Raw genomic sequence first — 14,173 nt, forward strand, 5'->3', positions numbered from 1 at the left:
AGCAGCTCTCCTTCTTGACAGACTCTTAGCTTTCCTTGCTTTTCCTTGATTTTTAGTGCTTGTTACATTTTACACAAGGCTGCGCTGGTTTACCACATTGACAGCAGCTAGTGTCGATTCATGACAGCGATACAATCAAAACCTAAGTATTCTGAGCGAACAGGTAAAAGGTGCACTTCCTTCCTGAGAAACCTTAAAAAAATACCTTCCTGGAGAACTCTCTAGTTCAGCAGGACTGCCAGGTAGCCTCTTCCAAATGCCCCGGGGGATCATAGCTCTTGTTTCTAGGCTTACTCCTGTTCCCAGGGCCTGCCTGCACATCAAGATCTGGGAGCCCAGGATACTGCTACACTGAATCAGACCATTGGGATCACAGGGAGCTTGGTCCTTGAAGTACATTATCCAATCCCTCTCTGGGTATGTCTAAATTGCAACTAAAAACCCATTACTGGCCAGTTGACATAGGCTCACGGGGTTCGGGCTAAGGGGCCGTTTAACTGTGGTATCGATGTCTGGGCTCATGCTGGAGCCCAGACTCTAGGACCCTGCGATGTGAGATGGTCCCAGAGCTCAGGCTGCAGCCCAACCCCGAACATCTACACTACAATTAAAAATACCCCTTAGCCCGAACCCCGTGAACCCCTGTACACCTCCTGTGCCACAGACACATCAGGCAGTTCCTCCATTGATTGTGGTTGCTCACTAGTTGTGGTATTTCTTCGCAGGGGATGCCAGCGCAATCAATATCCTCTGTCACAGTTGTCAAACTGTCCTTCCTTGGCCTCCCTCACTTTCTCTTTCTTCCCTTGGGTACCCAATTCAGTGCAGTGCCTATTTTTTAAATGAAGGTTGATCCTAACATGGACTTCAGACACTTCACATGGCCAAGTGAGCACGAGGGGAAAGCTTACTAAAGCTACCTTAAATGATCACTTTTCTAGAGTGGACTTAACAAGCTTATGGTCTATATAGACCAAGCACAGCCTGTGTCAGCTGGCACAGGCCAGCTGCGGGTGTCCAACTGAAGTGTAGACATATGCCTCAGCAAGGGTTGGAAAGGACTTCAGGGTATGTTTTTAAGACATTGTCATCTTGTATAAAATCAGTTATTTCCCATTTCAAGGGCCTTGCCTTTTTTCTAGCCTTCTGCCATGACTAAGGAACCTTTAGCTCCTTTAGTTAAAGGGACTTTGGGGCCAGCCTCATTCCCAGCTTGTGTCTCGTAGGCTGCTCATCTCTCAGCTGCAGGCTGCTCAAAGGCTCAGAGTTTGATGAGGAGATGCTTGCTCTGTCCACCTTGTTTTTGGGTGGGTGTCGTAAGAGAGTCTAAAACTCCTTTTACCCCACGAACTCCCCCAGGCTCCCTAGTGGTCAGTGTTGCCAATGTAGTTGTTTTCCAACTCTCCCTGTAATTTCAAAGACCTCCCTCTAATTTCAATTCCTGGGGAAAACACTCAAGGTAACACAGAGATCATCTAGTGGGATGTAGGGATCTGTATTCATTGTCACAGCCTTGCTTCCTTACACCTGCTTTTGCCTAGAGACCAGATCCCTGGCTGTTCTCCTACTGTGCTGTAAACTTCTATCTCTTCTTCCATGTCCTCTTTCGCTGGCAATACAGACAGTGTTGCTAGGGGAGGAAATCCTGGCCTCATTAATAAATATTCTTATCTATTGACATGTGTGTGAGCACCCACTACTGTCTTCTGGACAGAGTCAGAACAGCTCAGCAGTGTCCTAGCCCCAATAGTGCTCACACAGGAGATTTGCCTCTGGCTCCGGTGCCGGGGCTTTGAGCTTTAGCAGCAGAACTGGAATGCGGGCTGGCTTAGTTGTGATGGAGGACAGATGGCTTCTAGTCCTAGCTCCGCCGCAAACTCCTCGTGTGACTTCTGAGCCTCACTTTTCTGGGGGCAAACCGGGCATGGTCATAGCGCCCGGTCTCTGCGCCACAGATGTGGCTGGGGGGCTCAGAGGCTCGAGGAGGCTGTGCTTTAGCAAAGCAAGGGAAAGGCTGCCCTTCTGACACTCTCGGCGAGGGCCAGGGGCTGCCAGGTCACTGGGCGGCCACCCATGGTGTTTTGCTCAGTTCTGGGCCTCTTTTCTGACTGCCCCCCCCTGCTGGCCACGCCGGCAAACTGCCTCCTTCCTTCCCCTCCCATGACAGCCCCACGAAACAATGGGGCTCCGCCATAAAGGCCTTTGCCTCAATTCAAAAGATTTAAAGGCGAAGTCATGACCGATGAAAAAAACTATTCAAGCCAGCCTGTTCCAGAGCAAGGGCCTTGTCCAGACGCGGGGGGAGGCTTCCCCGGATACACCCAGCAGGGGTGAAGGGAAAACCAGCTCCAGCTCGGGATTGTGTCTCCAGGCTCTGAACAGTTAACAGCAGCCAGGGGATTTATTCCCACCCTCCTCCCACATTTATTTGTCTGCGGTTTGCGCGATCATTTGTCACGTCTCTTAAGGTGGGGCGCTGCTTATTTCAGACCCCAAAGGCCTCGCGCCTCCCCTGTCTCGGGCCGGCCGACTCCCCGCACACCCAGTTTGGGGGTTTCGCAACCAAACCCGGGCGCAGGCTGGAGTTCACTGGCGAAGCAGCTCCCTGAACACCCGACTCAACCGGTCCCTTCGCCGCCTGCAACGCGCCCGCCCGCCTCCCCGGGCCGGGCCCTGCCGCTCGCCAGCACTGGTGTGAAACCTGCTGCCCCCGGTTACCTGCCCCGGCTGCACCCCGCCGGCTCAGGGCAGCCCTGGGAGCAAAGCCGCGGCCGAGCCCTGTGGGCAGCTGCACGGAGCTGCGGGGGAGAGAGCCCCGCGGGCGCTCTGGTGTCCCGGGGTCCCCGTCTCCGGCTGACCCGCCCCTGCGCTTGGTGGCCGAGCAGGACCCCCCGGCTGACCCAGCCGGAATCGGGCCGGGGCCGGGGGGACCCCCGGGCTCCCCAGCTCCCGCGGGCCGGGCCGGGCGCCGGGTCCCCTGGCAGGCGCGCCGGGGCCGGGTCCGGGTCTGGGGGGACCCCCGGGCTCCCCAGCTCCCGCGGGCCGGGCCGGGCGCCGGGTCCCCTGGCAGGCGCGCCGGGGCCGGGGCCGGGGCCGGGGGGGCTGCCGCAGCTGGCTCGTCGCCCGGTCTCTGGTTTTGTTTTCTTCTGCCCCCGTCCCATGCTGGGGGGCGGGTCCGGGGCGTGACTCGGCGGCCAGCGGCGCTATAAAGCACCTGCCCGGCGCGGCTCCGGGGCCGTGCTGGGGAAAGGCAGCGTCCGCTCCTGGCCCGGGATTAACCAGCCGCCATGGCAAACCGGCCCGCAGGCGTCGTTTCTCTGGCCATCACCCTTTGCATCCTGCTGGGAGAAGGTGAGACTCCTCGCGGCTCGGCGCTTTTCGTCGTCGTCGTCGTCGTCGTTGTTGTTGTTAAAGGGGGATTTCACGGTTGGGCTGGGCTTTGGAAGATGCCCCTGCCGAGGAACCGTGCCCCTCCGGGCCGGCGTGCTGGGGCTGAGCCCTCCTGGCTCGGACTCGGAGCCTGGCCGCTGCTTTCCAGAGCAGCGCGAAGTTTCACGTCACCAGGGCAGATTCCCCCCCTCGCTGCCTGTGTAGAGGCTCGTGTCCCTTCCAGCTGCTTTCTGCTCCTCTAGGGAGCTAGGCGTTGGGGTACCCTGGGAGACGGGGGAGCCTCTCGCTAACGCCCCCGTGCAATGGTCCGCCCCCGACCCTCTTTCTGAGGAGGTCAGCCTGCACGCTGCACCGCTCCCTGCCTTGGATCGAAACGTGTTTGCTTGTGTGCCCTAGTGACTCTGCATCGTGCCCGCTTTCGCGCTTGGCAGGGAGAGCTCGCACATGCAGGTCGCAGTCATAGCTTGATAAGAAGCCAAGACAGAAATAAAGAAATAAACACACAGCCCACAACCATGTGTTGCAGGCATGTGCAGGGCGATAGCTGCCTCTCTGTGGTTTTGTTTGTGGGCCGATAAATAACCTGTGCAATTTGCCAGTGAGTTGACTGCCTGGCATTGCCCGAAAAAGCAAAAGCTGCCATAGCAGTGCCACTTTGCCTGTACAGTCCCTCATTGCTCCAGGTTTTCTAGCAAACTCCCCTGCTTAGTTATGCAAGTGCTTTTATGATCTAGTACTGCCTAATCAGCAAGGCTGCACCTACTGTAAAACTGCCCTGGAAACTGAAATCAACATAATCCCTGATAGAGGTGTAATTGCAGCGTTTACATAGTATTGTGCGTTCCAGAGCTTTTAAACTATAGCACGACGGATCCGTTTTTCTTCCCTCTGCTGCAGGTATGGGCCGTCCTCCCTTTGAGTCCCACCTAGCTGCAACCAGCAGCAGGCACTCCAGGACAAAGAGATGTTCCTGCAACAGCTGGCAGGACAAGGAGTGCATTTACTTCTGTCACCTGGATATTATCTGGGTCAACACCCCAGGGTGAGCATGTGGACAGCTATTTCGGAGAATGTTGCTGATAATTTATAAGTAAAAGATTGATCTCAAAGCAGGGATTTCTCTGGCTGATGGTTGTTGTTGGGTGGTGAGTTGGGGATAGAGTGAATCCCAGTTTGTGTGTTACCTGTTGCAGATAACAGTGCAAACAGTAACACCAGAAAAGGACAACCCCTGTGTCCTCTAGGGATTACAGCTGCTTGCTTCATGTTGTCACCAAACAGATAGGGTGCAAGCTCAGGAAGTCGATCCCCTTGTGACTGTTTTTTCCCCATGGTATTTATACTAAAAAAACCTTCAAATTGCCACCATACAAAAACTAAAATGTGGCAAGTTGGAATTGTTACAAACTTCTTTTCTTTTACACCTGTTACTCCGAATGCTCCTTGTAAGGTGCTGGTATTTGTAGTGGGGCTGCAGGGGCTTGGCATTAAGAACCTGTGGCAGGAAAGCAGCGCTCTTTTCAGACCCGTGGCTGTCACCTTTATGTCTAGTGCCAACAGACGGTCTCAGTCAGGTGTGGCTCTAATTATGCCTGGTAATGTGCACTCATTAGTAACAACTTGCTCTGAAAATAGCTGCAGTCTCTGCCATTCCCAAACTCTGGGAGGACTTTGGAGGTGATGGGGGGTGGATTGTGATCCAAGCTGGAAAGGGAACGTGTACACCAACAGCTATACAAGTATGCTGTGATCAGAAGAACCTGTTGTAGCCCTAAGGCATTTTAACTTGTAACATGTCCTGTGCAGTCACAACTGTTTCATGTGTTTGTGGGGAGGAGGGCCCCCTGCCTGAGCCTCTTGCTGCTTGGCAAACTGGGCATTGGAAACTCGGACCAACGCATGGAAGGAAGTTGAACTGCCTCTGCATTTAAATTTCGTCTGCATGCTGAACAATCGCTGTTGCATGGGAACGTGTCCCTGTGTTTCTGAGCAGCTTCAAGGAGGATAAAACTCCACTTGCAGACCAGTACTTGCTGGCTGATGCTGGTCCAGGCTACCTGTGAGGGTGGTGGGAAGAAAAGTAGTGGGTGGGAGGCAAGAGCTGAATTTTATAGGCTTGAGAAGTATCCTTGGTCTCTTCACCTTGTGTCTACAGATGTCCTTTTTATTATTATTGTAGCTTGGCTGCCTCCCAAGCCTGCACAGTAAATCTCTTTGCTAATAAAGAGTAATTGCTTATTTGATTTCTTTTGTTTTAACAGACAGACTGCTCCCTATGGCTTGGGAAGCCCTCCAAGTCGCCGCAAGAGATCACTGAACAGGTGTGAGTGCTCGCACTCCAAGGACAGTGTCTGTGCTACCTTCTGCCAGGCAAAGCCTTGGTGAGTCCAGCAGGCCCCTGGGACGGGTTGGGAAAGGGCTGATACCCCCCCGTCTAGCCAACGGCCGGTCGAGGGGTGCTTTGCAAAGGAGTGGTTGAGTTTCCAGGCTCCGAGTGAAGAGATGGACTAATTCCGTAGACTCCCCGGCAGCTGCACTGTTCTCTGGCAGCATCTGGAACTTGTCTAGTGGCTTTTACACCCTCCCAGAGAAGCCCTGGCAAAGGGTCATGAGCACGTTTCTGTTCGTACAATGGTCCCCTTTCTGCTTGGTCGAAAACAATGTTCCCTCTGGCGGTGTGGTGGCAGCACATGTGAGGAAGTGCTGGCTTGCGTAGTGGTTGGGTGATGCCGATCACATGGAAGGGGGCGGGAGAATCAGCGTGAAGCGCACGGGAGGGTTATCCAGAGACTTCCCCTCCTGGGGACAGTAGCTTCCTTCTGGCGTGTTGCAGGGGAGGAGAATGAAAGTCGTCCGTTGAAGGGGCACCTGCTTCTCTTCTCTCTCAGAAGAGCCATATCCGGACGATAAAAGCTGTTTGTTTTTCTGCTCGCTTCTCTTGGGGTAAATCCAGATATAAATATTCACTCTCCCCTCAGCCCATTCTGCCCTGGAATGGAGCTGGCTTGGAGATAACAAAATCTTCCGCTATGCGAACATGCATGCGTTCAGAAGCATAGAGCCTGCTGCAGGAAGTGTGTACTGTACTATAGGCAGTCACTATAGTCTGAAGTGGGACAACATAGGGGGGAGGAATAGCTCAGTGGTTTGAGCATTGGCCTGCTAAACCCAGGGTTGTGAGTTCAATCCTGGAGGGGGCCATTTAGGGATCTGGGGCAAAAAATTGGGGATTGGGCCTGCTTTGAGCAGTGGGTTGGACTAGATGACCTCCTGAGGTCCCTTCCAACCCTGATATTCTATGAACATAGAAGTAGTATAATGTGTTCAAATTGCCAAGTACTAGAAAGGGCCACTGTCTTTAATTTTCTATCTAACAAATTTGCAGAGAAATAAAACTGGCTATAAATAGTTCCAGGGAACTGAGTGGGTTCTGAAAGGAAAGAGTCTAACAGTGACACTATAAGCTGCTGCCAGAAATGGCAGGGGATTAGCCCTTTCAAAATAAAGCTTTCAACCCTCTTATAGAGCGATGTATGTAATATTAGAGCTGTGCTCCTTCCACTCCATGTGTTTTCTCCCTACTGAAAGCGAGGGGCTAACATGCTTGTGCTGTCTTGACTTTCAGGTATCTTGGGAACCTTAAGCTCCCACCGAGCCGTAGCGTATAGGTAAAGAGTCCCCACAGCAGTGATGTGAAGCATCCACAAACTGATCTTCTGAGAGCCTGACGGTAAGAATTCCATAAGGCCTTGCCACCCTGCTCCCCAAAAGTAATTGCCCTATGAGCATGTGAAATCCCACAGGATTGTGATTCCAAGACTGTAGCTTTTACTCAAATTTCAGCTTTTCCAGTCGGGGACACTGAAAACTTCTGACACTAAACCTAGAATAGGAGACTAGAGGGGTAAAGGAAACCCCTTTGCCCACTTTCCACTCACCAATGGAGGATTGTAGTATTGTGCAGGTCATGAGTCTCAGGACTTTCCCATCTTCTGCCATGCAAAACAACTTAGCAGACAGCATGTAAATATCAAAGGACACTGGCTGTCCCTGGATGTGAGGAGGGTAACAGATGAGATGCTGAGTGTTTGGTCCCTTTTGTTTACAGGGACATTGCTGTCTCTAACTCCCAGCTTCCCAGATGGCAGCACTGCTTTCAGAGGAAAGTTCAAGCAGCCTTGCCTGGAAGAAAGATACAGAGCAGGTAACAATCCTGTTTTCTGGAATAATTTGGAGTCCTGTGGATGCCACTGGCTCTTGCCATGGGTGCCTGAAAGAGCAGAAGGAAAGACCATGATGGAAAAGCAGGAGAGGTGGATGAAGCAGAGGAGGCAGCTCAGCGCTCCAGAGACTGCTGTAAGGGAAAACAGCATCTCCTCTTATGTGGCCGTGGACACGCTGTGAAGGTGGGATCAGGCCTGCTGGATCAGGACTGGGTTTTATCAGTCAAATACCAGCTAGATTCCACACTGGATTCTGCCCATGGTCCGCATGTCTCTGCAGTCCATGCACTTAGGCCTAGAAAAAAACATGTTCAATTCTGAACTTGGCAGCACCCCAAAAATCCTGTATTGGAGGCCTGGCCTACATGTTTGAACAGGGTTCCAGCTGCGCTGCTTTCATCCATGGTTTGGGTGGCCATCACAGACTCGTGGACTGACGAGCTGCTGCCTCGTTGGGCTTGTCGTCTTAGCACTTTTTCCTCTTTACTGCCCTGTTAAAGACAATCTGATGTGCGTTAAATTGGGATTCCCATGTAACAAATACCATTGTACCATGGTATAGCTAACCAGGCTCTGGCTTTCTCCTGCTAAGCCATTTGCTTGAGGTCCCTTCTCCATGAGTGGCTCAAGTGTAGACCAAGAATAGCCTGTTTAAATCTGAACCTGTGTTAAATCCAAGCTCTGCACACCTGGCTTCACAGTGAGTGGGTGGGGAAACTCTGGTAGAGCTGCATTTCTTTTATTCTCTCCTCTATTGCTGCTGGGAGTGTTGCAGGTCACATTTGTTACATGGGGAGAGGGAAATTCAGAGCCAAACTACTAGTCCCAACAAGTGCGGTGGTGTGAATGTTGTCTATGTCCTTAGACATGTAATTAGCAGGGTAGAACATTGTAACTAGGTTATTCTTAACTTAGCCCTCCCAGCTTGCTGATATGCACAGAGCACTCCATTGAAGGAGAAGCTGGAGGCAGTGAAGAGGTAGTGGGAGAAGGTGCAATTGCTTGCTGCTTCACTTAGTGACAGACTGAAAGGGACAAATGATGACATGCTCTGTGTGGCTCATGGGGAAAGGCTTAGGCAAGAGGGATGGGCTTAGGCAAAACAGTCCTGGAGCATTATAATTCCACTGGCCCTCCGGGAGGAGTTCCACTGAAGAACACTGCATCCATGCTCTGGAAGATCCTCTTGCCAGACTGCTGAAACATCAAGAGTGGGGGAGGCTGGGCTTGTATCACAAATGCTCTTTGATTTCCCAGCATACAACTTCTATTACAGAGCCTGGCTGCAAAATATTCATCTAGTTAGTGCAGATACACCAACACTCCTGAAATCCTTGCTGGAATCTCAATTCTGGCTGTGACCTCACTCTTTCACATGAACACTTAAGGGTGCTGGTGGACTGAACCATACCTGTATTGTAGTCTAGTCCCATTGGGCGTGCAAAACACTTCCTCAGTTTTCTTTCGAGAGAGAGAACAATGAGACCAGCTAATCCACATAGCGGTATGTAGGACAGTCAAGACAAAAATCCTCTGGAGCTGGAGAGAAAAGCATGGCGTTTGTTTGTTTGTATGTTTTTTGCCTTCTGAAGGTTTAAATCATCCTGAAAGGATCTGATAAATTCCTGTTTGAAAGGGAAACTTTGCACACTGTTTAATGTTCTAAGTTGTGTCATTTTAAATCAAACTACTGGTCTAAATTGCTCTGTGTGTCCTGTCCCCTCCTGGAATGGAGTAATTTATAGCATGCACCCACCGTGTGCAGTATCCCAACATTTCAGTATATTTATTTTAACCTATTTTTAGACAGTAATTTGCAAATATGTAAACTTTAATTTGTAATAAATGATGGTAAAAGGTGACATTTCTGCTTTCTTCCCCCAGCCCACTTGATAGCTGGTTAAGTGTGGGTGTGGTCAAACACAGCTGAATTAGTTGTTTCCCAAGGTCTTGGAACAGAGACATGACCATGAGACTGTAGAGATAGGCAGGAATTAGGGGTGAGTTTTCAGGGGGAGACAGGTTTCAGTTCAGGGTGACCCCATTTAGCAGTGACCTTAAAAGCCTGGGATGGTTCCAATATAATTGGCCCTCATCTGGCTGGTGGTTGTTGGGAATGTAGCTGTGGACTAGATGCTAACACAGTCACAACCATCAAAGCCTTGCACTGTGCTGGGTGCAATAGCCAGGATTCCTGAAAGCAAGGATCTAGACTCTGATCTCCTGTTACAGTGATGAACATGGATGGGGTGCTAGTGAGACCAAAATAACTAACTTTCCCTCCTCTCACCTATAGACTTGCTTTCATTTGTTTAAAAATGAACCCATCCATCTGATACTCTGTGCAGACAGGACAGGTTATAGATAATAAAACATACCAACTAGCACCAATGAGTGTGCTAGAGTGGGAAACCAACCCAAAGTGCATGGGCAGCGGGTATCAAAGGCAGGGGAAGGGTGACACCCCTCTCCACCCCCCCCAACAGCCTGCATTGCCCTGCCCACACTCCATCCCCAGGTCTCCTCCTACTTCTCTCTGTGCTCTACTGCTGATCTTTCCTTCCCCTGTGTCTGGGGCCCCAGGCCAATGGTGCCAGAACCAGGGGCCCAGGGCCCTCCCACTTTTTTGCAAGTGGACAGGCCTATCCTGTCCACTTTTCACCGGGCTGGGTCCTGTGCCTAAGTGGGATTCTCCTATCACTCATTCAACCTTCTCCCCAAAAGCCTCCAAAGAGAAAAAGGTAGCCTGTTTGCTGTAGCTGCCTGTGTCTGTTGCTGATGTCAGGGTTACTGAATGAGGAAGCTGAAGTTTCCATGGTTTCTTTCATTTGTTCCTCTGGAATGATTTCCACATCACTCGGAATGTCTTTTGTATCAGTCTTTGTTAGGCCCAGCCTTTATTTGTCTTTCTTTCTTCATAGAAGAAGTATGATCCTAGGCAGGTTGAGAATAGGATTGTTTTCCCCATCCCCAATGGGAATGAAACCTGCCCCTTTCAGAGCAGCCCAAGGTCCTGCTCAGTGTCCCGGCTAATAAAGGTAAGGGAGAGCATCTTCACCCCTGGAAGTCTAGCTAGAAATGTCCTCTAGATCACATGAGGATATGGAGGAAGTTCAATGCAGGTGGCAGACAGAGCTATCATAACAGGCCCTTCTGGCCATAATATCTACAACCGGAAAAGAAATCCCTCAATGGGATTTGAATGATGATAGCTCTCTACACACAGCTGGGCAAGCTTATCAGTGAGCCCTCTGGCTGGAGGGGCTGATACTAAACACTTCTGATATCTCCAGCTGGGCATCCAAAACCTGAGGTAATCCAATGTCCTTGGCCACTCTTACATACCTTAGGCCAGCATCTCAGCTGGGGCCTGAGCTAATGACCATGAACATCTCCCAGTGACTTCAAAGGGCACTGGATATGGCTTCTTGTGGAAAACAGCATTGCTTCATTGACTTTCATGTAGCTACACCAACTTACACCGGCTTAGAAACTGACCCCTTGTTCATAGTTTGTACTAATAAGACCTAATGTAGAGCACCTGAGGAATTGAGAGCTTAATAGTATGTTACGTAGGGTCAAAAATGAATACTATTTCCACTTAAATTTATTACATGCCATGCCAAAACACAGACTAGGGCAGGACTAGGATCAAAGAATATTTTAAAAGTTCTATACATAAAAGAAATAGAACAAAATAATGAAACTTCAATAAGGAGAAAATCCCAATAGAGCAGATGTCTTCCCAACCCCATTTCTTCCTTCAGTGTGAGTGATGGAGAGTGCCAGAGTCCCTGTCCTATATACCATCTTTAGACTAATAATTGTTTCTCATGATTAATGCCTCCTATGCACGAGGAACTCTCCTGCCTGGCATGGGACTCTTGATTTTTTTCCAGTAGGAGATTCTGTATAAGACTTATTTCTGATTAGCCTGCAGGCAGTTGAATACCTTGTGCACTCGAGCAGATTCTGATGCCCTTATACATGTCGGACAAAACTTTATTCCACATTCCCTTCAGTGGGATATTTATGGAATGAGGAACTTATTCAGCATGAGTAAGGAGGGGAGACTGTAGCCCTCAGGGAATGAAACCTGATAATTTTATTTAGAAGCCATTCAATCTGCATCAGAAATACATAGATTCTAAGGCCTCAAGAGACCACTATGATTATCTAGTCTGACCTCCTGTGTAATACAGGCTATTGGACTTCCCCCACATAATTCCTGTTTGAACTAAAACTTAGCTTTTAGAAAAAGATCTACTCTCTCTATAAAATTGCCAGTGATAGAGAATCCACCTCAACCCTTGGCAAATTGTTCCAATAGTTATTTTCCCCCACTGTTAAAATTTCTCATCTTATTTCCAGAATTTGTCCAGCTTCAACTTCCATCCATTGGATCTCGTTAGACCTTTGGCATCTAGACTAAAGAGCCCATTACCAAATATTTGTGGGTACTTACAGCCTATGATCAAATCACCATTTAACCTTCTATTTGTTAGGCTAAATAGATTGCGCTCCTTGAGTCTATCATTGTAAGGCAGGTTTTCTAATCCTTTAATCATTCTCTTGGCTCTTCTCTGAACCCTTTCCGGTTTATCACCATTCAAGACTGTGGACACCAAAACTGGACAGAGTAATCTCATAGCAGTTGCACCAGTGCTAAATACAGAGGTAAAATAACCTCTCTAATATTCAAAATTCCCTTGTTTATGCATCCAAGGATTGCATAAGTGCTTTTGGCCAGAGCATCGCACTAGGTGCTCATGTTCAGCTGATTATCTGCCACTGCCCTCAAATCCTTTTCAGTCGCTACTTCCCAGGCTAGTCTCCCATTCCGTAAGTATGGCCTGTATTCTTTGTTTCCAGATGTATACATTTACATTCAGACTTATTAAAATGCATATTGTTTGCTTGCACCCAGTTTACCAACCAATCAAGATCGTTCTGTATCAGTGACCTGCCCTCTTAATTTTTACCACTCCTCCAACTTTTGCGTCATCTGCAAACTTTATCACAGATGATTTTGTTTTCTTCCAAGTCATTGATAAAAAAATCTTAGAGTGTAGGGCCAAAAACCTATCCCCGCAGGACCATATTGGAAATACACTTAGTCTATGATGATTCCCTGCTTACGTATCAGCTAGTTTTTAATCCATTTAAAGTGTGTCATATTAATTATGTATTGTTCTAATTTTTTTAATCAAAATGGCAAATAGTACCAAGTCAAACTCCTTACAGAATTCTACGTATGTTACGTCAACATTATTACCTTTAACAACTAAACTTGGAATAGCATAAAAAAAAAATCTCGAGTTAGTTTGACAGGATCTATTTTCCATAAACCCATGTTGATTGGCATTAATTATATTAACCTCCTTTAATTATTTATTGATTGAGACCCATATCAGCTGTATCATTATCTTTCCTGGGATTGAAGTCAGTCTGACAGGCCTATAATTACCTAGGTCATCCAGTTTACCCTTTTTAAATTTTGGGAAAACATTAGCTTTCTTCCAGTGTTCCAGTACTTCCCCAGTGTTTCAGACTTCAAAATCCAAGAAAATCAACATTAATGGTCCTGTGATCTCCTCAGCCAGCTCTTTAAAAACTTCCATGAGGTTCAAAAAAGTTCTGTTGACTTTTCCCACGTTTGCTGTAGTGGCGGGTGCTCCTGTGGAGCACATGTAATAAAATATAAGAACAGCACTTTGTTGCCTGACCCAAACAAGTGATGCATGCAACAAGAGCTTTGCCTGCCTTCATCACTTACACTGAAGGAAGAAGCTGGGGTAGGAAGACATCTGCTCTGCTGGACTTTTCTCCTTATTGACATTTTATTATTTTGTTCTATTTCATTTGTTTCACGTATGGAAAACCCCCCAGGAGAGCTGAAATCAAGTCTTGGCTGTAAAGAAGAAGATGAAACGTGCCATGGTGGGATGCATGGTGTGCAAAGTTATCTGATGTTTAGCTGATTGACACATTGGGGGCTAGTCTCCCGGCATCTCAGTGTCCCCGGCCTCTGTTACACTGTGAAAGGCCTTTCTATCCCCCTGCACAGGCTGAAAGAGGAGCAGCAATATATGTAATTTAGACACGACTGAAATCTTTTCCCCCAGCCCTGTTTATTTTGTATAAGATTCCATCAGTTAAAAATCACTCATAAATATGAATAAAAATCAAATAACAAAACACGACAGGCTATTTTCAGTAAACGTCTTCTTCATTTGATAGGCTTCTTGTGGCTGTTCATCCTACAATGTCAAGCATTAATTAACATGATTAACTGAACTAGGAAGGCTGTAATGACTCCTTTGCAGCAGAGAGCACAGCTTTCTGGGTAACTGAAGCAAGCTTTCAAGAGCTCCGGTCTATGCTGAGATGGCTACTCATACAGCCCTGCAAACCCAGAATGGGAGCATCCCAAAGAGATAGGAAGCAATAAAAGTATCAATGTGCACTTTCAGCCAATGATGTCTCCCTGGTTTAAGGTAGCTGAATATTATTCCCATTTTACAGATCTGGTAAGCTAAGGCACAGAGGGCCATATTTTG

The 14,173-nt window shown here is 48.5% G+C and overlaps 1 protein-coding gene across 1 annotated transcript; it reads left to right on the top strand.

The window, feature by feature from the left end:
* Positions 1 to 3,140: 3,140 nt before the first annotated feature.
* Positions 3,141 to 9,475, top strand: EDN2 (endothelin 2). Its single transcript, XM_073317818.1, has 5 exons — positions 3,141 to 3,351; positions 4,288 to 4,432; positions 5,652 to 5,771; positions 7,016 to 7,120; positions 7,499 to 9,475. Exons 1-4 carry the CDS (start codon positions 3,288 to 3,290, stop codon positions 7,056 to 7,058), a joined length of 372 nt encoding a protein of 123 aa, XP_073173919.1. The 5' UTR covers positions 3,141 to 3,287; the 3' UTR covers positions 7,059 to 7,120; positions 7,499 to 9,475.
* Positions 9,476 to 14,173: the final 4,698 nt, after the last annotated feature.

Source organism: Lepidochelys kempii, chromosome 19 (assembly GCF_965140265.1).
Source record: "Lepidochelys kempii isolate rLepKem1 chromosome 19, rLepKem1.hap2, whole genome shotgun sequence".
Taxonomy (NCBI): Eukaryota; Metazoa; Chordata; order Testudines; family Cheloniidae; genus Lepidochelys; species Lepidochelys kempii.

What these genes read in the sequence shown, in the direction of transcription:
- EDN2 (XM_073317818.1), top strand. Translation starts at nt 3,288, where the DNA reads ATGGCAAACCGGCCCGCAGGCGTCGTTTCTCTGGCCATCACCCTTTGC. An exon ending in TTGCATCCTGCTGGGAGAAG is followed by an intron (nt 3,352 to 4,287) that starts GTGAGACTCCTC and finishes CCTCTGCTGCAG; the next exon opens with GTATGGGCCGTCCTCCCTTT. An exon ending in ATCTGGGTCAACACCCCAGG is followed by an intron (nt 4,433 to 5,651) that starts GTGAGCATGTGG and finishes TTGTTTTAACAG; the next exon opens with ACAGACTGCTCCCTATGGCT.